General features: G+C 45.1%; 2 protein-coding genes across 12 annotated transcripts in view; one reads left to right on the plus strand and one right to left on the minus strand.

Moving 5' to 3' along the window:
- The window catches only part of PISD (phosphatidylserine decarboxylase), a 40,261-nt gene extending 32,244 nt beyond the window's left edge, over positions 1-8,017 (plus strand). For all 9 annotated transcript variants that reach the window (XM_034790841.1, XM_034790844.1, XM_034790842.1 and 6 more), the window contains 5 exons: positions 774-1,010; positions 1,606-1,744; positions 3,471-3,617; positions 5,707-5,867; positions 6,245-8,017. In XM_034790841.1, the coding sequence (XP_034646732.1) occupies positions 774-1,010; positions 1,606-1,744; positions 3,471-3,617; positions 5,707-5,867; positions 6,245-6,469 (909 nt within the window). In that variant the 3' untranslated portion in view covers positions 6,470-8,017. The remainder of the gene's footprint in view (positions 1-773; positions 1,011-1,605; positions 1,745-3,470; positions 3,618-5,706; positions 5,868-6,244) is intronic.
- Positions 8,018-9,349: 1,332 nt separating this feature from the next.
- Positions 9,350-24,142, minus strand: part of SFI1 (SFI1 centrin binding protein) — a 53,337-nt gene continuing 38,544 nt past the window's right edge. For all 3 annotated transcript variants that reach the window (XM_034790852.1, XM_034790853.1, XM_034790851.1), the window contains exons 27-33: positions 20,481-20,743; positions 19,742-19,837; positions 17,239-17,521; positions 16,318-16,471; positions 11,284-11,401; positions 10,096-10,207; positions 9,350-9,643 (exon numbers count right to left, since the gene is read on the minus strand). In XM_034790852.1, the coding sequence (XP_034646743.1) occupies positions 9,536-9,643; positions 10,096-10,207; positions 11,284-11,401; positions 16,318-16,471; positions 17,239-17,521; positions 19,742-19,837; positions 20,481-20,743 (1,134 nt within the window). In that variant the 3' untranslated portion in view covers positions 9,350-9,535. The remainder of the gene's footprint in view (positions 9,644-10,095; positions 10,208-11,283; positions 11,402-16,317; positions 16,472-17,238; positions 17,522-19,741; positions 19,838-20,480; positions 20,744-24,142) is intronic.

Here is a 24,142-nt window from a genome sequence, read left to right on the forward strand (position 1 = left end):
TATAAGCACAGTGTAACTGGGTCCACACCAGAGGAGTTGTATTGCTTTAATTATACCAGTACAGTTAAAAGCAGTGCACCTTTTATGTGTAGACAAGGCACTTTATAATTCCAGAAATAGATGGGCTTGGGAGAAGCAACACACTAGGCATTGAAATGCAGACAGAAATGTATTTCTAAGTCAGTTTTCTTTGGGTTCAAAAAAATAAATATATTCGTAATGTTTCAGTGCCTCCAATTAGTGCTATAATAGAATGTCCCAAATGCACTGCTTCTCTGTGAGCCTCCTGGGAGCAGTTTCCACTAACTCGCATATGAAACTTCAGCATACAAGGGGAAGAGGGTGCATGCATTGTAGCTGCCCTCCACTGTACCTGGCTGGCAGGGCTTCTGTGCTGCGATTGGAAGAATGGGTTTCTGCTTTTATTATTTGCCTTAAGGCAACAAAAACAGCAACAGAAATTATACTGACAAAATGGATTTTTTATCTTTCTCAGAAAAGATGAATCATCCAAATTAATTGACTTTACTTTTGTTGTAAGGGTTTACATTGAGCTCCATCTGGTCCCCCATCCCTACACATCAGCATGGGGCCATGGAGGGTAAGGTTCTGGTCTTGTTTTATTGACAAGACCAGAACCTTGGTGTAACTCCACTGAAGTGAAGGGAGTCACAGTAGGAATGAATTGGATTCTTCCATTTTGGGAGCGAAGGGAAGAAGGGCTGAGCAGTGGAAAGAACAGAAATAGCATGGTGTAATTCCTTTCTCTCTAGGTTTCTCTGTACAAATCGGTACCAACACGACTGCTTTCACGAGCCTGGGGTCGATTGAACCAGGTCGAGCTGCCCACCTGGCTCCGGAAGCCTGTCTACAGCCTGTATATCTGGACATTTGGAGTGAACATGAAGGAAGCAGCTGTCGAAGATCTTCATCACTATAGAAACCTCAGCGAGTTCTTCCGCAGGAAGCTGAAGCCCCAGTCCCGGCCAGTCTGCTGCTATCACAGTGTGGTGAGGAGGGAACGAGGGGTTTGCAATGTTTGTTCTGTTCTAGTGGAGCTACACATCCCTCACCTTGGAATGTGTGCTATGTCTGAGGGCCAAAACTCCGAATATTGGGCTGGCCTGAGTGGAGTTGTGGGTCTATCGCTCACCCCTTTTCTGTCTGGGTTGTTGCTCTTGGTTACACCCATATCCAGCCTGGCTGTATGGCAACAGATCATGGCCCTAACTGAACTACTTGGTTGGAGTGGGTAAAAGTCCAGCCTGACTTATTCGAGGCACAGGACTAGACCAGGCACTCTTATTGAAAGAGAAACCTGTAAGTCCCTTTAGTGGTCACAGCATTGGCATTCACTGTGTACAAATGATGGTCTTTCTGGATCTCACTTATGGGCCTTCCTATTTGCCTTTCTGGTCTATGAAAATATCAAAGGTCCAAAACAAAAAGAGGCTAGGCTTATCCCTGTGTGGGGGAGAGAGGTTATATAAAGGGGAAGAGGTGAAATTTTGGGGTTCAAATGATCAGTGGACTTGTGTTTCTGATGGCTAAACATGAGGGATGCATGGATTTTTCACTGCATTTTACTTTTTTTGTTCCCTGTAGATCAGTCCCTCAGATGGAAAGATTCTGAACTTTGGACAAGTGAAAAACTGCGAAGTGGAACAGGTGAAGGGTGTCACCTACTCGCTGGAGTCCTTCCTGGGACCGTGCACCAGCACGGAAGACATGCAGTTTAGCCAAAGTAAGTTGCCTCCTAGCCTGTTTCTGTCATTTCACTGTTCCCAGTAATTGCAGGGAGGGGGTGAATCATAGTTATCTGCTCTCAAATCTTTGCCATCAGCACAGGCAACTCCGCTTCATTATAGCTCAAACTGAGGAATAACATGTGGGGTGTAATGTTGGATTCCCCAATCTCCTTAGTAGCCTGTCCCTCTCTTGCAGCCTCAGCCTCTGATTCAGCCCTTTCCTCCACATTTGAACTTTTCAGTTCCCTCAAGTGCATGGTTATCTTGGGTGGATTCTGGGTCATGTCAAGGTCTGTGACCATAATGAGGCTGCTCCTGCTGGAGGCTGAAATGTGCCCAGGTGTTTGGCTGTAGGAACTACTCTATTAGACCCAATTTATGCAGCATCAGCAGCAACCCCCCCACACTCCCGCATAGAGACTGATCTCTGCTCTCATGCCTAGAGGTCTGCCTTTCAGGTCAGGGCTGAGGCACTGTGAGGAAGTTTGTATTGTCACTGCCTTTGCTGTGCCTGCTCTGTGGAGATAGAGCACTGTCTTCAAGGCTCTTGGTTTGGGTGTCAAGATCTTTTGTTAAACCTGTGTATGGGCAATACGCCACAGAAAGAAGCGCTTTTTGAAAGCTGCAGGATTGTTTTTGTAATGTATATGCAAATGCAACTAAAGCATTTTGTAAGCTGGGACATTTCCGCAACTTCAGTCAGTACCCCAATAGTTCTGAGGTGTCTTTTAAGACAAATTATTTGTGTTCTATGAGACTCCATCTCAAGCCCCTGCTGCTTTGTCTGGGGAAGCTGGGGCTCTTTAAAGTTCTTTGGATTCTTCTGGGCTTGGACTTCAAAGATGTTTAAAACCTAGCTGTGTGTTAAAGGGACACAAGCTTTTTAAAATGCTGATTCTTGGCCTTGAAGCACTACCTTTCAAAGCCTCCTGTAGCCACAGTGGGCTTTGAAGAGGGACATGCTGTCAGCTTGAATTGTCCCCGAAGTAACAAGGAGCAGGCAAAGGACAAATTGACCAGGCAAATCCCTCCCACTGCATGCTCTGTATCCCCCTCTGTGATCCAAGTATCGGCCTCCAGTTTACATGAAATCTTAGGGGTTAAGGAACCTGTCAACTCAGCTTGGCGTAAAATGTAGATTTTTTTTTTTTAATAAAATCAAATTTACAACATTTGCCAGAAGCCTTCTCCTGCAGCATTTACACAACCCAAACACTGACAAGTCTGATTTCACTGTCCAAGCTGAGGGAAGTGGATAAGTGAACAGCATCAGTAGTGAGAAGTACATTGGATTTCTGTAATTCTCCCCCTTTTAATAACCTAAGGGTTGTTAATAACACAAGTGAGAGGATGGTTGGTTTATAGTGGCAGAAGGTGCGGCCTGAGAGCATGCTCAGCACTGGACACTCAAGGAATTAATTCTAAGGCTGACTCCTCTCCTTACCACGTACCCTGAAAGGGATTTGCATGGTCCCCACCAATGTGTTCACTGAGGGTGATTACATGTTTGGAATTCTGTTGCGGATTCATCCATGTAAGCTCTCTTGCCAGTGACTGCCCCCGGAGTCACTGTGTGGGCTGTATTTAGTGACCTGCTGTTAACATTGGTTTTCTGAGCATCACAGTAGCACGTTTCCCGTTGGAGACTTGTCACACGACACGTTCTCTCACAGATTCTGTTTGTTCCTTTTAACCCTTTTGTCTTCTGCTGTTCCACTGCAGCCTCATCCTGCAGCTCATTGCAGAACCAGCTAGTCACAAAGGAGGGGAACGAGCTCTATCACTGTGTCATCTACCTGGCGCCTGGGGACTATCACTGCTTCCACTCACCCACCGACTGGAGAGTGTCGCACAGACGCCACTTCCCAGGTAGATTCTACTTCCACAAATAAGAAGGGGAAACAGAGCAGGTGTCAAAGCAGGGGGGTTACTGAGAGCTGCCTCAGTCAGAGCACTTGAATTGTGATGTGCTAGAGAATCAGAGGGCAGCAGTTTGTCATAAAAAACACACTGAGGATCATGCTTCCCCAAAATCCTGAATACTGTGCTAATGAATTTCAGGGCTTAGTAGTCTACCAATTTAACTCAAATAATCAATGTTGAAGATGAATAACTCGGTCTCCCAACTAAACACAGAGGTGTAGGGAGACCCAGATCTGTTTCCAGCAGACTTTACTGAAATGGCTGTTAAGAGCTTGAAGAATGCCAGTCAGCATCTTGAGAGGGAACAAGGGCATTCCCCACCCACCACAGTAAACTGCCCTGTTGCTGGTAAAAGAGAGGATGCCCTAGAGGGGCATCTGATTGTTGTGGATAACCCTGCACATCAGAGACTCAGAGGATGACACTAAGCACAATCACTTGATTTGAATTGGGGTTATGGAGTTTTGCCCTCTCCTTCGCAGACAGTCATACTCCTTAGTCCAGCAGATGGAAATTCATTTTTTTAATTACCTAGGAACAAAGAGAGGAGTTGGACTTGGTTTCGGTTTCAGATGCTATGTGTGAGAGAGAGACAAGACATGGCAAGAAAGTTGATCTGCCAAGCTTCAGCGTGAAGCTAAGGTTTGTGGCTGAGTAAACCCTTTAAGCCAGGGGTTTCTTAGGGAAATGCTGCCAGGAGATCCATTGTAATAGAGCAATGTGCAGAGGAGTACAGGCTCTAATGAAACATTTTAATGCACTGTGTGCTCCCCTATATTGTGTGACAGGGTGGAAACCTTTAAGGTTCCTATTGTGATTCATTTTCTTTCGGGATCCTAGATCCATTTATTAATCCTTCATGTTCACATCTGGCCAGCTATGGTGACTCAGATCTGCAGTGCTACAGAACCACTTCTTCACACATGGCAAAGGGCATTTGAGAGACTGGCGGGGTTGGCTGGGGTGGTTTTGGGTTTTTTTTCCCTATAGCTTTGGCAAGGCAGCCCAGTGAGCTCATCCCTTAGATATAAAGACTTTTGTCTGTGTCCTTACACTTTAGAGGTAGAGCCGTTATGTGGAGTCAGATTTTAGTCAGCTCCTGTGGAGCGCTCCGTAATCCAGGCTCAGAAAGAGGCTTATTCTGTTTTGAGTTCATTAGGTAGCTGGGTTCCTCCTCCTTGCCTGTTTGGTGATAGCAATGTTTTCAGGGCATGTAATGATGGTGCTGTGAACTCTGAGAGATGGCATTAGGGTGAAATACTGTGGTCTGAGCCCAGGGCAAAAATTAACTAGGTTGATACATCATTTGTGGAGGGGTGTTAATATGCCTTAGTTTCTGGCATAAATATTTTCCCTTCATTCAGCTCCTGTTGTTTCTAGGGGATGTGGCAGGACCTCGGACATGCTGGATGGTAGAGCAGCTCTATGAGCTAAAGAACACTCATGTGTTATCTGCTCCCCACCTAGTATATCTACAGTGGAGCTGGAAGCGGGGCTAGAAAGCACACTCCCAGCTGCAGTGTAGACATACCCTTAGGCCTAGTCTTCACTTACCGGCTGGTCCGGCGGCACGCCATCGATGTTCTGGGATCGATCCCGGAAGTGCTCACAGTCGGCGCCGGTACTCCAGCTCGCCGAGAGGAGTACGCGGCGTCGACGGGGGGAGACTTCCGGCCGCGTCTGGACCGCGGTAAGTTCGGACTAAGGTACTTCGAATTCAGCTACGTTATTAACGTAGCTGAATTTGCGTACCTTAGTCCGAAGTCCGGACTAAGTGGGGACCAGCCCTTAGTGACAGTTCTATTTTTGCTAATGCCCAGCTGAAGGCTTTACTTGCTGTGCACAGTGCAATAGAACCTCTGTGCATCTTCTGATCCTTCATATTCTTGGTAATACTTAGTATTTGTCTCACTTCTTAGAAATGAGCTTTAATCTGGCCTTTTTTGTTGGTCTCTAAACTATTGTGCCTTAAATTTATCAAAATACTCCTGCAAGAACAAAGAATACTTCATCTTGCTCTTCCTGTTTACTACAGGCTCCCTGATGTCTGTGAATCCTGGTGTTGCCCGCTGGATCAAGGAACTCTTCTGCCACAATGAGCGGGTTGTACTTAGTGGTGATTGGAAACATGGCTTTTTCTCCCTAACAGCGGTAGGAGCCACAAATGTTGGCTCCATCCGCATCTACTTCGACCGGGTGAGTAGGAATCCTGCCTTTGAAGTCTCACTTTGCTAATGAGTCAGTGGTACTATACAACTCATGTGAGGAAACAAGGCATAGCTGGTTAATTGTTTGATTTCCTCAAAACTAACAGCAAGCTAAAGTTAAAACACAGACGATTTCTACCAAGTATTACTCAGTTGGCACTACTGTTCATTAGATTAATGTAGTCTAGGACCAGGAACTGAAGGGGGTGTCTGCTGTACAGATTTTTTTCTTCCACCTTGTATTTAACACTGTTGCATGTTACTATTTGAAACTGTACCCCAGGCATAGGGAGTTGTCAATCCTAGTAAATGGACAGCACATACTAAAATTCACAAATCATATTCCTTTCTCTCGTCTCTCTGCAGGATTTGCGTACTAACAGCCCCTGTTACTCCAAAGGCTCTTACAATGACTTCAGCTTCATAACCAACAATAACAAGGAGGGCATCCCCATGAGGAAAGGAGAACATTTAGGGGAGTTTAACCTGGGCTCGACCATCGTTCTGATCTTCGAGGCACCCAAGAACTTCAACTTCCATCTTAAACCTGGACAGAAAATCCGCTTTGGAGAGGCTCTGGGGTCCCTTTAGAAACTACAAGAGGATTTTATATACAAAGGAACTCAAATTTCCAAGAAAAATGGTTCAGTAATGGAAAATATCACTCAGCAGGACCTGGGTGAGGAAAATATTCAACAACACTGCTGTGTAAAACTGGGGTAGGAGTATGTGCCCTATATCACATACCCATGCTGAGAGCAGTAAAATAATCAGATGATCCATATACGTATCAGGTACAGATGCCTTTAAGAATGTTGACCAGGGTGGTTTCTATCCTATCCTGTGCCTACAGTCTTTCGCACTCTCCCCTTCAATGTGTTGCAAACTAATTACATTCATACAGAGCCTGTAGGTCCCTATCGGGGAGGGGTGAAGGCAGAGAGATTAGCTACCTTTAAAGGGACACTGATAGGTTGACCTAGACCCAAGGTTTCAGTTCTGTAAAATGTGGTTTTCAAACTTGCAGTCCTCAGAAGTGTCTAATGCAAACATGACATCAAAGTATAGAAGCCAAATTGCCTAGTCTTACTTTCATTGTCCAACCTAGATGAAATGCACAATGTAAATTAATGACATCAGTGCTGAAACCAGTACATGAGACTCAAATTCTGTTTAATAACATACTGGTAACAGGTATGGAAACTAATTTTTAAATGCCTTTTAACCTGTTAGTGTCCCTTTAAAACTGGGGTTTGCACTGTATTTTAAACCTGAAAACACTGTGTCTACATTCCATGTGGTTGAACTTGTCATCTTTTTGAAAAAAGTGTATTTTTTTAGCTTGCAGCAGACTGTTGCAGATTCTTCTCCCAATCCATAGTTTTATTTTTACCATTCCAGGCCTTAAGGATTTTTTGTTTGAGTGGTAATTACTCTCCTCAGTCACCCAAAAACTACTGAGAGCTTAATCGTGTGACATGAAACAGTAATAAGTGGTTAAGGAGTCTGCTCCCTTCTCATTGCATAGGGGAGTTTCCATCAATACAGAACTCCTTCTCCATTGCAGTGGGGATGCAGCCAAAGTATGTTTCCCCTTCTGCTGTACAGACGCTGCTGCTTATTGTGTTGTGTCATAACCTTCAGGGGCTGACATTGAGGTCTTGATGTGGGAATTTCTCCCTGTACAAAACAATTTAGTGCACGGAGTGAAATGCCATGGGCACTGACTGTGTATTAAAAACCATTATGGACCTTTGGGGCAATCCAAGATACTCCCCATGTGCACTAACTTGCTTTTCTATCCTTCAGTGGACTTGCAAATATTTGTTTAACTTACAAAAAAAAAAGCCAAACTTCCATTTTTCTTTTGCACTCATAGCTGGTAGAGAGAAGCTGGGGCTGAGTGCTCTAGCTTCATCCTGCAGCAATTTTAGTCTGTTAATTCATGCCAAGAAGGGTTAGATAGAAATAGTAACAACCTCTTTCATTAATGTATGGAACATGACACTAAGAATAGGATTTTTAAGCTTCGCATTACCAGTAATGGGATTAACAGCAACTGGTGCCAAAAGTGTTGAGAGCAACTCACTTCTGCAATGTATTGTTTGTTCTTACTGAATAAATTCTATTTTGAGCCAAGGAAGTCTATTGCCTGTACGTGAATGGGACACGCTGAGCTGAAAGGAATGGACTAGCTTATCCCCAAACCTGGCCCTCCCCTTGTCCTGTGAGATCATCTACTCTTTCCTAGCTTGAGCCTTGTATGTGGATATTCATCAGGGGAGCTGGTGTTTTCTTTAAAGATCTGCCTGCAGTTCCAAGTGGATCTTCTGAAACAAACTTTTAGAATGAATTAAAAATGAGACTGAGCACTGTCTACCTTTGATCCTGTAAAGGAAAGTCTGTCTCCCCTGGATGTGCTGGAGAAAACAATCAAGTGTGTACAGCTGGCCAAGCCCTATATGCTTAACTTGGCAGTAGGGAAGAAAAGACATGCTCAGTGTCTGGTAATATAGCCTGCCAAAGGTTCATGTATGAGCTTGATTACATTGACCTAGACAGGGCCAAATAGGAGAGAACTAATCTTTTGGCTCCAAGAGTCAGCATTTCCTCATATTAAATGGGGGCTGCTTAAAATGGCTCTTAACTCCTCTTCTTCCCCCCCCCCCACACACACTTTGTTCAGCCCCTTAGTGCTATGAAGTTCAGAACTTGTGTACTGTGCATCACAATGTTCTTATTCCAGCTAGGCCTGAATTTTTTAAGAACTTGATGCAAAATGCATGCAGACATCAGCCCTTAGGGTTAAACCTATGACTAATTACCCTTCAGGTGCTAGAGGCTCTGTAAACAGAAGAGTCTGTTGCAATGGGTTAGAGGAAGGAAAACTAAATCTCTTCCTCTACTGAGGCCAGTTGTGGCCAAAACAACTTTAAGCTTTAAATTCCTCACTCCTCAGCAGTCACAGTATCTGAGCACCCAGTTCGCCTAATGGGATGAGAGAAGTTGCTACTGTTCTCTTTAATATGAATGTATCAGAGACAGATCATTCTGCACCAGGTCAGCTCTTTTTGTAATGGTCTTAGCACTGTGGAAACTTGGCTGGCTAGCAGGAATGTCTTACCCACTGATCAGAAGAAGTAGAAGCAGGGTTTCTGGAGAATACTGGCAATGCTGTAACTTTCTCCTGCAGAGAGAATCCATTTAATTTTTCAACTGGAACACTAACACAGTATTTCTTTATGTCACACTGCATGATTTATGAACATTTATTTTAAAATGTTAGAAATTAAAGAGTTAAAGTCTTATCAGCATTGTTTAGCTTCTTAATAAGCAGGGGAGTTTAAATAGATACTATAGTGATGGGCTCTATGAATACTTAGCTAAGGACTGTGATGAGTGCAGCTTTGAGCTGCACAGCAGTGTGTCCTGTTTCTTATCACAACTATGGTAAATAAATGAGGCAATGTCTCCCATATGCATGCAGCAAAAGGAAATATACATTTAATTGGTAGAGCGGTTTGGTTTACTTCCCTTCACAAAGTTCGAGATCGTGTATGTCCTCTCTGACATCAAAAGCACATAATCAAAGATTGACCAGCCAGCCACCCCATTCTACCACTGAGCATGAACAACCATTCAGAGGTTTTAGACTTGTTACATATCCAAAGCAGTGCGAATGTCCTCCACACGGGTGATGTAGCTCTGCAGACGATGTCTCCCTTCTAGCAGCACTTTGGTGAGAGCGTTGATCTGCACCTCCAACTACAAGAGAAAATGAAGGGAAGAGGAACGGGCTAAATGATTAGTAAAGTCAGGAACCATTCTTTCCAGCAAGTTGAGTCTGTAAGCGTTCTGACACTGTTTGGTTGAACAGCTTTCACACTACCCCACTTGAATAGGAAAGTATCAAGTGACAGGACTGGGTTACTCCTTGGGCAGCTGTGGTGTGGTGAGAAAAATGTGAATAGTTTAATCGACTTTGTTCATTATGCCCTGTTTCTCACTAGCCCCTTTGCTTGGAACAGTTTACCCATCCTGCTGTTACTAATCTCCCACAACTGCCTCCTCGTGCCTTCAGCCTTTGTTTCACAATCATCCAAATTACGCTAAATGCGTTCAGACCAGGTTCCATGTCTCTTTGCGGTACTATATGTCAGAATTTTTACTCAGTAACTGTGTGGGACTGGCCTTCACACCACTACTTGTCCACATACCTGATCCAGCTCTTCTTGAACTTGCTGCGCAACATCTTGCTCCACTGCCCCGGTGCCCACGGTACTCATTTCTAGCCACTTGTGCAGAATGCGCGCCTGCCGCCGGCATGACCTGAGGGAACAGGTTAAATGGTGCCTGTTTTGAATGGGATCACAGCAAGCTAGGGTGCGACACGGAAGGCTCATTGTGCATTTAACTCATTTGCGTCAATAGTTGTAGATGTCCAGGACACTCACTACCAGCAAACATTGATGGGAAGGAGTTCAGTGTGTCTGCTCTTTCTAGATTTTTCTAAAGGAGATTGCGTTTACAGTGCCTTTCAGCAGTAAACATGCAATGCCTGGCTGCCAGGTGGGAGGTATAAGCACCTAGGGATGAAACCCAAGCCACAGCATATTAGCTGGAAGCTGGGTTGTAAGAGCCAGTTTTAGAATAGTCCTGAAACTTATTTTAACATTAGGAACCATCAGACCCACCATAGGAAAAACTGGCTTCACCACTGCCATGTAAGGGACCCATTTTCCTGTCTTTGGCCTCTGGATGTTAGCAGGAAAATGGTGAGAAAGGGTCCCTGGAGAATACAAGAAAGGTTGGGTGTTCCTCTCCTACTCTTGGTCCATTGCTGCTGCTTTCCATACCAGTAGGTTCCCCCTTAAAGTCCTGTTCCACTCTGAAATGTGACTACAATCCCACTTAGGGTTACAGGTTTGTGTCTAACTACTCACATCAATGTTTTTCTAACTGCCTATTCTACAGAATCAGGCTGGGATCTGAGAGCCAAGCAGGGTCTTTACTATGAGTCTGATTTTATGAGGAGGAGAGTCTGAAGATGACATTCTGAGTCGGTTATACCAATTCAACTCACTGATTTCAGATTATGCCCTCAGTGACACCGGTATGGCTACACTTCCTTCAGTGGTTGCCACAGATGATAGTAAACAATTGCCAAGGATGCACAAAAAGGTAACTCCCTCCAAGCTGTATTGGCAGTACAGGTCTAATAGGAGTAAACAAAAAACCCACAACTCTTATTCTGTTAGGTCAGCAGATGTAACTGAACAGGCCTAGGAGACAGATCTACTGAATAAGGATGTTACTTTTCAGAGCAGAACTGCACTTCCATATAGAAATGCAACACTGGATTAACAGCACACAATGAAGCTGGCTAAAGGGGACTTTATACGTACTTGAGCTCCTGCTTGCTATCGTGGTAATGCTGCATTTGCTGTAGGATGTGTTGGAGCTCCGCTTCCAGCTGTTTCTGCAGCTCTGTTCCCTCCGTGGAATAGCTTTGCCTCCTTTCAACTGAAACCAAACACCAAGCACACACATGATGATGCGGTTGAGGTTCTGTCTATTTCCTGCTGCTTCCTCTCTGGGAAACAGACCGACTTGTAGGCAAAAACCTACCACTGTGCTGTGCCTGTGGGTCCTCACTGCTATCATGTGATGTGCTGCCTCTGTTGTAATAACTGGGGCCTGAAAGACCTACCCCACTTGTGTGCTTAAAAGTGGATAAAAGTTTATAAAATGATCCAATCACCTCTAACAGTGTTGACGGGAAAAGATAATGAAAGTCCAACTCAGCCTGTTACATAAAATTGCTTAAAGAGTCAGCAAAAATTAAGACAGATGAATTAGTCGCTGATTTATAGCAGAAGGCCTTTTTGTTTGGACGATGTTGATATGTCTGGTAAACAAAAAAGTGTAGGACTGGAAGTCGAACAGACAAACTTGTGTCAGAAATTAGGCGTAATTGGTGAGCAGAACAATGAGAAGATGGGCTAGTTCGCTCATTACTTGACTTTTGAGGTCCTTAAAAAAAAAAAAGACTTTGGGGGAGGATTGAGATGGGTGAACTAAAGGGAGCAAGCTTCATATCATGGCTTCCACTCACATCATCTGGGACCTCAGGATCCTTTGGGACACCACTGGCCCTTCAATGTCCTGATTTTGAGATGAACACAGATGACATCACCACATCCACTAGCTTTGGCTAAATCCCAAATACCACATGAGGTGTAAAACTTTGGTTCTGGCTTTCACCTATTCTCTCATGCATCATTTTCCTCCCACATCTTATTTCTTCTGTTTCCTTTTGCTAAGAGTCGTTCTGAGCCTGCCAAGACTGCCACCAGAGAGGCAGCTAAAAGCAAAGTCTGATGCTGGTACAAGTTTGCATGTGCCACGTACTGGGCTTGTGTTTCTCCAGCAGCAGGGCTGTAAGTAAAATTCAGCACTAGAGACAGAAGCTGCATTTTCTCTCTGTACTGTTCTTTTCTCTCCCTTTTAGTGTGTATCTGTCTTGTTTGCAAGGAAACAGGATCAGACTTTAAAACTAACTGTAGCTCCAGTCCTTCTCAACTAATTTTCTCTATTCCCCCAAAAGGACAAGTTATTACCATCTTTAAAACCATCTAAAAGACGGTCAAAAATGGGGGTGAGCAGAGTCCTTATACAAACACTCTACAGCCAAAGGGAAAGAGAACAAGGGATATTGTTAAAATGAAAGGCTTAATATATTACATACATTTCAAATGCTTTAACTGTTTTGACTTTTTCTGTATCTTTAATAAAAGGTTAAAAAGATTTTAATGGTGTATTTGGCCTGGTACTGGGCAGGTTGAGGTCTCTGTATTAAAATGCTGAGCCTAGTTTGACTGTTTAGTGTTGCACAGTGACAGGGTCAAGTAAATGCCTTTGACTCTCTGAGCCTATTTATTCTATCAAAATAGACACCCCACCACCTCTAGCCTCTCTTCCCGGGCTAACAGCAGAGCTGGAACATGACCCACAAGAGGTTAAGGGAGCATGGGCCAAGATTTCCAGCATACAGTACCCTACAGAGCCTGTACTAGTTACTGTTGATTTGACTCCCTCCAAATTCAGCCTGCGTATGCATGAGTTGTGGGGTTCTTCAGCGAATGGCTTAGCAACGCTAAGGATCTGTGGTTTTGGACCTGTTATGCTTTAGGCCAGGAAGAACAAGCAGCAGATACACACTGTACAATTTACATTATGAGGAAGCACCTCATCCCAATCCTATGGAACATTTAGAACCTGCACTTCATGCTTCTAATTAAAGGTAGGCCCTGGCCGTAGTGCAGACAACCACTTTGAACTGCAGGCTGCTGTGTTCAGATCCACACAGCGGGGCACAGACTATCCAACAAATTCTTGGACTGCATTGGGGACAACTTTTTATTTCAGAAGGTTGAAAAAGCTACTAGGGGGGAAGCTGTTCTAGACTTGATTTTAACAAATAGGGAGGAACTCGTTGAGAATGTGAAAGTAGAAGGCAGCCTGGGTGAAAGTGATCATGAAATCATAGAGTTTGCAATTCTAAGGAAGGGTAGAAGGGAGAACAGCAAAATAGAGACAATGGATTTCAGGAAGGCAGATTTTGGGAAGCTCAGAGAGCTGATGGGTAAAGTCCCATGGGAATCAAGACTGAGGGGAAAAACAACTGAGGAGAGTTGGCAGTTTTTCAAAGGGACACTATTAAGGGCCCAAAAGCAAGCTATTCCGCTGGTTAGGAAAGATAGAAAATGTGGCAAAAGACCACCTTGGCTTAACCACGAGATCTTGCACGATCTAAAAAATAAAAAGGAGTCATATAAAAAATGGAAACTAGGACAGATTACAAAGGATGAATATAGGCAAACAACACAGGAATGCAGGGGCAAGATTAGAAAGGCAAAGGCACAAAATGAGCTCAAACTAGCTACGGGAATAAAAGGAAACAAGAAGACTTTTTATCAATACATTAGAAGCAAGAGGAAGACCAAAGACAGGGTAGGCCCACTGCTTAGTGAAGAGGGAGAAACAGTAACAGGAAACTTGGAAATGGCAGAGATGCTTAATGACTTCTTTGTTTCGGTCTTCACCGAGAAGTCTGAAGGAATGCCTAACATAGTGAATGCTAATGGGAAGGGGGTAGGTTTAGCGGATAAAATAAAAAAAGAACAAGTTAAAAATCACTTAGAAAAGTTAGATGCCTGCAAGTCACCCGGGCCTGATGAAATGCATCCTAGAATACTCAAGGAGCTAATAGAGGAGGTATCTGAGCCTCTAGCTATTATCTTTGGAAAGTCATGGGAGACGGGAGAGATTCCAGAAGACTGGAAAAGGGCAAATATAGTGCCCATCTATAAAAAGGGAAATAAAAACAACCCAGGTAACTACAGACCAGTTAGTTTAACTTCTGTGCCAGGGAAGATAATGGAGCAAGTAATTAAGGAAATCATCTGCAAACACTTGGAAGGTGGTAAGGTGATAGGGAACAGCCAGCATGGATTTGTGAAGAACAAATCATGTCAAACTAATCTGATAGCTTTCTTTGATAGGATAACGAGCCTTGTGGATAAGGGTGAAGCGGTGGATGTGGTATACCTAGACTTTAGTAAGGCATTTGATACGGTCTCGCATGATATTCTTATCGATAAACTAGGCAAATACAAATTAGATGGGGCTACTATAAGGTGGGTGCATAACTGGCTGGATAACCGTACTCAGAGAGTTGTTATTAATGGTTCCCAATCCTGCTGGAAAGGCGTAACGAGTGGGGTTCCGCAGGGGTCTGTTTTGGGACCGGCTCTGTTCAATATCTTCATCAACGACTTAGATATTGGCATAGAAAGTACGCTTATTAAGTTTGCGGATGATACCAAACTGGGAGGGATTGCAACTACTTTGGAGGACAGGGTCATAATTCAAAATGATCTGGACAAATTGGAGAAATGGTCTGTGTTAAACAGGATGAAGTTTAATAAAGACAAATGCAAAGTGCTCCACTTAGGAAGGAAAAATCAATTTCACACATACAGAATGGGAAAAGACTGTCTAGGAAGGAGTACGGCAGAAAGGGATCTAGGGGTTATAGTGGACCACAAGCTAAATATGAGTCAACAGTGTGATGCTGTTGCAAAAAAAGCAAACATGATTCTGGGATGCATTAACAGGTGTGTTGTGAGCAAGACACGAGAAGTCATTCTTCCGCTCTACTCTGCTCTGGTTAGGCCTCAGCTGGAGTATTGTGTCCAGTTCTGGGCACCGCATTTTAAAAAAGATGTCGAGAAATTGGAAAGGGTCCAAAGAAGAGCAACAAGAATGATTAAAGGTCTTGAGAACATGACCTATGAAGGAAGGCTGAAAGAACTGGGTTTGTTTAGTTTGGAAAAGAGAAGACTGAGAGGGGACATGATAGCAGTTTTCAGGTATCTAAAAGGGTGTCATGAGGAGGAGGGAGAGAACTTGTTCACCTTAGCCTCTAAGGATAGAACCAGGAACAATGGGTTTAAACTGCAGCAAGGGAGGTCTAGGTTGGACATTAGGAAAAAGTTCCTAACTGTCAGGGTGGTTAAACACTGGAACAAATTGCCTAGGGAGGTTGTGGAATCTCCGTCTCTGGAGATATTTAAGAGTAGGTTAGATAAATGTCTATCAGGGATGGTCTAGACAGTATTTGGTCCTGCCATGCGGGCAGGGGACTGGACTCGATGACCTCTCGAGGTCCCTTCCAGTCCTATAATCTATGAATCTATGAATCTATGAATCCTACCTGCTCACTATGGTTCACGTAAAATTTGGCATTCAATCAAAGCACTGCTGTGATGAGTGCTAGAATGTGTCACTTGCTCCCTTGACTATCCCTCTCCCTCCATTGGGTTCTCTCCTTAAAACCCAAAGCTGTGGTTTTAGCTGCACACTTGACCTCTTTTCCCTAGCCTTACCCTTTTTGGAGCCCTCAGAGTGTTCTTAATACCTTTGATGGTAAGCAGTACTCCAGAAACCGCTTGTATCAGTGAAATTGTTCCTTGCGTTATGGGACATCTTCTCTAGCAAGTTCTACCATTCTATGAGGCAGGGAGGAGTATGTATTTGGGTTATGCTGTATGAACTCCCCGGCATTAAAATAAGCTCTGCTCTTGGTCTCGCTGGCCAGGCTGGGCCCTAGAGGTTCCCACCCTTCACTTCTAGAGAACCTCTCTCTCAATTAATCCTCTGAACACCCTGGAGCATAGAAAATCGTATCACTTGTATCTTCCCTTTCAAAAAACAAATGGCTGACTTCTTCCTCCAACACACAGTCAGCCCCCACACACCGGCTTAATGAGCAGGTAGCTTTGCCTCTTCCCCAACCCAATCTTGCTCCCATTGGGGGAGGCTTTCAGTGCTGCCAGGTCAGGGCTGGTTGCTGTAATGTAGAGCTGAGAACATACCTGCAGTTTTGGGCCTGCTCTCTTTTCCTGTGACAACTTCGGGCAGCAGCAGATGTGCCTGCGAGTTTGGCTGCTTCCTCTCCTTCCCCACAGTGGCCTGTTGAGGGTCTTGGAGAAAAGTTTCCAGGTGACCCTTCAGGGGCTGACCTTCATTCTACAAAGCCAGGTGTACAATAAGGTGATACAAATACAGCCATCTCACCTCTTAAATAGGATTCGGGTGAGCAGGGCCACAAAGGGCTTTAAAACAGGACTCTGTACGTGGCCTAACATACTAAGCCCTCCTTCCACTGAGGGGGACCCTGCAGTTACTTGGTGTCCACAGGTGCCTGTCAGCCTTGCTCCTTACATGATATTTCATGAAGTCAGAGCTTTCCCATCCCTTCTGGAAGGGTAAACAACTCCTCCCCTCTGCAATAGAGCAGAGGAATTTAAATGCTGTTCAAATGTTTGCAGATTCCCATTCCTCCCGTCCCCTCCCTTTGTTTGCTAAAGAAACCTGCAGGAGTAAGAGCTGCTGCTGAATTTAGTCAGTCTCAACTAGATTTCATCTGGCTGTAGCTACTCTGAACCCTTGGCTCGAGCAGCACTCTCAGATAGCAGCAGCTAGTAATGACACCTTGCTGAGAAGGGGACAGGACCAGGAATTCCAGTGCAATACCACACACATGAATTAGCCTAAAAGCAAATTGTTGCTTCAGATTGTCACTGTAGTGACTGTGGCAAATGGAGGAGAGAGGCTCCAAAGGCACATCAATCCTACCTAACTTGATCTATTAAAAAGGCAGGACCAGGTGTAAGTGGAGGCACAGGCCAGCTCAGGCAAGAAGGGGTGGGAGCTCTGGAAGAAAACCGGACAGTAAAGCTGCATCAGCCAACTCCAGTTGTCCGGTATTCTAGTTTCTTCTGCATGAAACTCACCTTTTCTGATTCACATCTCAAACGTGACATGAAGGACGAGGGAGGCAACAGCACTGGCTTCGGACTAGTCTGAGCGGGATGGCATGTGCCATGCGTCCAAGATGGTACACAGGTTAGAGGGGTAGGCACAGTAAAGGGGCATGAGGAGTAACTAGTGCTATCCATCTGGAACAGCTGTTTACAGCCACTTTGCTCCGTTTGAGTTGAGGCAAGTAAGGCCCCAGCCTGAGCAGGATGTTTGTTCGTGGATGTTTGCGGCAAAGACACTTCTGGTCCCTCCAGTCTAGAAGGGGAAGGAAAGGGGGAAGGGTTTGTTACTTTCCAGCCAGCCCCATATTCTTCTTTATATTCAATCCAGAATAGCCAGAAGGGGAGCACATAGTTATAACCATTCACCCTAGTGGAGGTTAATCCCCTGTAAAGAGTCAGACAGCGTGGTAAGCCACTGAAAAATACCGTATACGTTGCTTAGCAACATTGTCTTCAATCTGTGGCACAGGATCATAAGAAACTGTGCTGCTCCTGCTATGAAAAGCACTGTTGCTAAGGGACAATAGCACCCTGGTTAGGACCTATGTTAAGTTCTTTAACAGGCAGCAAGCCTGGAAGAACCAACACAATCATTAAAGAGCAAAAAAGCCTCAGATAAGAGACGATGCCTGGCAGTGTTTCCTCTAATTTTTTACATCTGTGTGTGGAATGAATTTTGTTATGTGCACCAATATGGAGGTGATGTGTGACACATCACCTCCATATTGGTGCAAATAACAAGTCGTGTGTGTGTGGGGGGGAGGGGTTCAGGGTGCAGGAGGGGACTCAGAACTGGGACAGAGGGTTGGGTGCAGAGGGTGAGAGCTCTGGCTAGGGGTGAAGGCTCTGGGGTGGGGGCTCAGGGCTGGGGCAGAGGGTTGGGGTATGTGTGGGTGGGCTCTGGGTAGAGCCGGGGATGAGGGGTTTTGGGTGTGGGCTGTCGCAGGACTGCAGTGGGGAGAGAGGACTCCCTCCAGCCCGCTCTCGCTGCAGCAGCTCGGGGCCAGAGGAGAGGTGCCTCCTCCCCGGCTGCAGCAACTCCGGTGAGGCTGGGCCAGGCCAAGGAAGGGTTCCTCTCCCCGGCCGCAGCAAGTACAGGGCAGGTCCATGCTGGGGCTGGCGGGAAGGGCCACCTCTTCCCGCTGCGGCAGGTCCATGCTGGGGGACAGGCATGTCTCCCCGCCACAGCCCTGAGCCCCTGCGCGGGGCTTAATACTGGAAGCTGCACGGCCGTGCAGCTTAGATAGATCTTAGGTGCCTGGTATCTCCCCTCCTAGAGCATTTTAACCTGAATCTGTTGACAGCATCTAAAAAAAAAAAAAAAGGAAGTGTTCAGGGAGTATATTTCTACATCATTTTGGTCCCAGCAGTGGGGACCTGATCCAGGTTTAGACAAAACAGAGAATGGAGAGAGACACTTCTCTGAACTGCAGTATCTTCCCTCTCTCTGAAGCTGTACCACCAGCTAGAAAAATGGGGTTTCTAAAGAGAGTGTGGAAAAGAGCCTACTAAATACTTTCAATAAGGTTTTCCTGTTGAAAAACTTTTGCTTCTACACCCGGTGCAGCTTCAACCCATTCATTTCCGAGAGAAGTGATAACAGAGCTAGAACTAGCACTGATAGCAGAACAGGTGGCTCCTCGAGCATCCGCAGCACTGTAAATCACACGCAGAAGAGGGACTGCAAAAATGGTAACTCCTTGCTCAGCAGCTCTGCACCCTGTGGGGACTCAGGGTCAGCTCTGGTTTGTTTATTGACTAGCAAATACTTCTTACTCCTCTTAGCCCCGCAGAGCAAATTCAGCCAAGACCGGGGAGCAGGAGTCTATTCTAGCTCACACCTCATTAACAAAATTAGTAATGAGGTTCCAATGGCAAGGCCAAAATTCAGTTCCAGACTGTCTGCTGTCTCGGGGCAAATGAGGGGAGGGCTTCGGATCCATGAGCCAGAAAGTAGCCAGTGTGACACTCAGATTCCATGTTAAGCTGCAGGGCAGGCAGTTAGAAAAAACACCTTTTGCTTATAAATTGAGCCCATAAATTCTGGAAATCATTGAGGCTCTAAATACAGACAGCTCCAAAGCCTTTTTGCACAGACTCTTTGCAGAAAAGAACTTGCACCTCTTTTTGGGGGCACACTATGTTTTAGATGAATTCAGTCTTTCCCTCAAATTTATGTACTGGTGAAACTAAGCTCTTAGCACATGGTAGGTTAACCCCTCTGACTGCTCAGTTATTCTTTTCCATTGTGTAAGCAACCTGAAGCTCTTCGTGTCACTGTGCTGCCCTTCATACTGCACAGAAGAGATGTCTATGCAAAGTAAGCTCTCAGCAGAACTTAATAAGTTTCACAGCTCACAAGGTGGTACATTCAGTTAGCCTGGCAGGAGCACAGCAAGAGGCTCATTGCAATCACCACTCCAATTAGATTCTCCTCCCCTACTTAAAGCACTTTAAGCTCAAGTGTTCTTACTCATTGAAAGGTATCCCCAACAAGCCCTCTCTCTCCAGAGACTGCAGCAGGAAGTCAGGTCTACGGGGCTGTAGTCTTGCCTGGCGGACTGCGTTTCTGGGAAAACAACAACAATCAGGCAATTGCTAAGATCCCAGGGACTCCTGTCCTTGACTGAGGCAGCCTCCCCAGTCATCCCCCTTCCCACACAAAATGCACTCTCAGCATGAGATCACCAGCAAGACTGGCAAGAGATTTTTAGGAAACAGCTTTCAGAAAGCACATAGTTCCCCTTTCCCATAAAGCCGGGGAGAGGACTGACCGATTTCAGCACAGCTAAGACCTAGCACAGTGTGGCTTAGTGGCAGCTCTGGGACCTCACTGTGGTCAGATGAGTTTCGTGGTGGTAATATTTCTATCCCTGCACCACTTTGCAGGCATTCCTGTGTGAGCTCCCACTTAGAGATCACCAGGACCCCAGTAATCCATTGCCATACAGTGAGGAAGTTCCATTGGGAAGTCATTAAGCTGGGCTGGGCTAGTAATGGGCTGCCAAGGAAGAGTCACGAGTCCTTCCATTATTCATGGGCAGCTGTATACATTATGCAGCAGTTCTATTATAACTCAGCATTAACAGACATACCGTGCAGCAGCAGGAGGGAAGGGGAAGTTGTGTGGAAATTCACAGCAAGGATTTAAGAAATGAACTCAGAAATGCAATGCGAGCGTAATGCAGGATGTGCTGAAACTTTACACTCACAGCTCACTAAGAACCGAATCCCCAGCAGCGAAGAGGAACGGCAAATCGTCGCTCTTCATGGGCTGCGGCACAGAGCACAGAGTCACTGCCTTTGCTGCGTCTCCTCCTGCCCCAGGGTTGGCATCAGGCATGGGCACCTTAAATGTCACCCTCTTCTTCAGAGAAGGCAGAGAGGAGTGAGGCTTGTCCAGGTTCCTGCAGAGAGCCTTTCGTTTCCACAGCATGGCACAACGATACACTGTCTGGTGAAGGCTGTAGGCTGCCTGCCAAGCAGAAAGAGCAGCAGGTCGTTTGATGGATGAGGGTAGGGGGAAGCAGCATCTTGCCACCCAAGAAGGGATGTCCTTGGGAAGTAGCAATGGATAACAGGATGGTGTCTGGCTGCTGGGTTTGCCCACAAGCTCTGGGTCTAACTGATCGCCATATTTGGGATCAGGAAGGAATTTTCCCCCAGGTCAGATTGGCAGAGACTCTGGGGGGTTTTCACCTTCCTCTGCAGCATGGGACACGGGTGACTTGCAGGTTTAAACTAGTGCCCATGGTGGATTCTCTGTAACTTGAAGTCTTTAAATCATGATGTGAGGACTTGCGTAACTCAGCAAGAGGTTATGGATCTAATACCAGAGTGGGTGGGTGAGGGTCTGTGGCCTGCAATGTGCAAGAGGTCAGACTAGATCAGGGATGGCCAAGCTTACCGACCTGCCATGCCACATATGACAATCTTCAGAAGTTTGAGAGCTGACGCGCATCTGCTGAGGCTCAGAGCTTCTGCCCCACGGGAGGCACCTGCCAGGGTTCGGGGCTTCTGCCCCACTCCTGCAGAAGCCCCAAGCCCGGGCAGGTGTGCCCTGCAGGGCTGAAGCCCCTAAACCCCCCTTCCCACTGGGCAGAAGCCCCTACCCCACCAACCCGCTGCAAGGCAGAGATCTTGAGCTTCCCCCCAAAGTCTGGTAGGTGGAGAATGGGGGGGGGGGCGGCTCCAAAAGCCACACTTTAACTGTAAAAGAGCTGCATACGGCTCGCGAGCCAAGATTTGGCCACCCCTGGACTAGATGATCATGAGGAGATCTTCTGACCATACTGGGTCAGACCCAAGATCCATCTAGCCTAGTATCCTGTCTTCTGACAGTGGCTAATGCCAGGTGCCCCAGAGGGAATGAACAGAACAGGTAATCATCAAATGATCCATCCTGCCACCCAGTCCCAGATTCTGGCAAACAGAGGCTAAGGACACCATCCCTGCCCATCCTGACTAATAGCCACTGATGGACCTATCCTACATGAACTTATGTAGTTCTTTTTTGAACCCTGTTATAGTCTTGACCTTCACATCCTCTGGCAAGGAGTTCCACAGGTTGACTGCACGTTGTGTGAAAAAATACAACCTTTTGTTTGTTTTAAATCTGCTGCCTATTAATTTCATTTGGTGACCCTTAGTTCTTGTGTTATGAGAAGGAGTAAATAGATTCAGATATTCCAAGGTCAGAAGGGACCACTGTGATCATCTAGTCTGACCTCCTGTATAACACAGGCCATAGAACTTCCTCAAAATAATTCCTAGAGTGTTTTGTTTTTTTTCCAGGAAAAAACAAACAAAACAAAACAAACAAAACCAAACCCAACCACACCACCACCTAATCTTGAGTTCAAAATTGTCAGTGATGGAGAATTCATCATGGCCCTTTGTAAATTATTCTAAGGGTCAATTATCCTCACTGTCAAAAATATACACCTTATTTCCAGTCTGATTTTGTCTAGGGTTGTACTTCCAGCCTTGGATCGTGTTATATCTGTCTCTGCTACACTGAAGAGCTCATTATTAAATATTTGTTCCCTATGTAGCTAGCACTTCCTTATTTACTTTCTCCACACCAGTTATGATTTTATCTATCATATCCCTCCTTAGTCGTCTCTTTTCCAAGCTGAAAAGTCCCCGTCTTATTAATCTCTCGTCATATGGAAGCTATTCCATACCCCTAATCATTTTTGTTGCCCTTTTCTGAATCTTTTCCAATTCCAATATCTCTTTTTTGAGATGGGGCAACCACCTCTGCATGCAGTATTCAAAATGTGGGCGTACCATGGATTTATATAGAAGAAATAAGATATTTTCTGTCTTATTATCTATCCCTTTCTTAATGATGCCCAACATTCTGTTCGCTTTTTTGACTGCTGCTGCACACAGAGTGGATGTTTTCAGAGAACTATCCACAATGACTCTAAGATCTCTTTCTTGAGTGGTAACAGGTAGTTTATACCCCATCATTTTATATGTATAGTTGGGATTACGTTTTCCAGTGTGTACTACTTTGCATTTATCAGCATTGACTTTCATCTGCCATTTTGTTGCCCAGTCACCCAGTTTTGTGAAATCCTTTTGTAGCTCTTCGCAGTCTGCCTGGGACTTAACTATCTTCAGTAATTTTGTATCATCTGCAAATTTTGCCACCTCACTGTTTACCCCTTTTTCCAGATCATTTATGAATATGTTGAATAGGACTGGTCCCAGTACAGACCACTGGGGGACACCACCATTTACCTCTCTCTATTCTGAAAACTGACCATTTATTCCTACCCTTTGTTTCCTATCTTTTAACCAGTTCCCAATCCATGAGAGGACTTTCCCTCTTATCCCATGACAGCTTACTTTGCTTAAGAGCCTTTGGTGAGGGACATTGTCAAAGGCTTTCTGAAAATCTAAGTACACTATATCCACTGGATACCCTTTGTCCACATGCTTGTTGAGCCCCTCAAAGAATTTTAGTAGATTGGTGAGGCATGATTTTCCTTTACAAAAACCATGTTAACTATTTCCCAACAAATTATGTTCATCTATGTGTCTGACAATTTTGTTGTTTACTATAGTTTCAACCAGTTTGCCTGGTATTGAAATCAGGCTTACCGTCCTGTAATTGCCGGGATCACCTCTGGAGTCCTTTTTAAAAAATTGGCATCACATTAGCTATCCTCCAGTCATCTGGTACAGAAGCTGATGTAAATGATAGGTTACAAGCTACAGTTAGTAATTCTGCAATTTCACATTTGAGTTCCTTCAGAACTCTTGGGTGAATACCATCTGGTCCTGGTAACTTATTACTGCTTAATTTATCAGTTTGTTCCAAAACCTCCTCTAGTGACACCTCAATCTGGGACGGTTCCTCAGATTTGTCACCTAAAAAGAATGGCTCAGGTCTGGGAATCTCCCTCACATCCTCAACCATGAAGACGGATGCAAATACATCTCTACCTCGATATACCGTGACCCGATATAACACGAATTCAGATATAACACAGTAAAGCAGTGCTCCAGGGCGTGGGGCTGTGAGCTCCGGCGGATCAAAGCAAGTTCGATATAACGCGCTTTCACCTATAACACGGTAAGATTTTTTGGCTCCCGAGGGCAGCGTTATATCGGGGTAGAAGTGTAATTCATTTAGTTTCTCTGCAATGGCCTTTTCGTCCTTGAGTGCTCCTTTAGCATCTCGATTGTCCAGTAGCCCCACAGGTTGGTTAGCAGGCTTCCTGCTTCTGATGTACTTAAAAAAAATGTTGCTATTACTTTTTGAGTCTTTGGCTAGCTGTTCTTCAAATTCTTTTTTGACCTTCCTAATTATATTTTTACACTTTGTTTGCCAGAGTTTATGCTCCTTTCTATTTTCCTC

This window comes from Trachemys scripta, chromosome 15 (genome assembly GCF_013100865.1).
Source record: "Trachemys scripta elegans isolate TJP31775 chromosome 15, CAS_Tse_1.0, whole genome shotgun sequence".
Classification (NCBI taxonomy): domain Eukaryota; kingdom Metazoa; phylum Chordata; order Testudines; family Emydidae; genus Trachemys; species Trachemys scripta.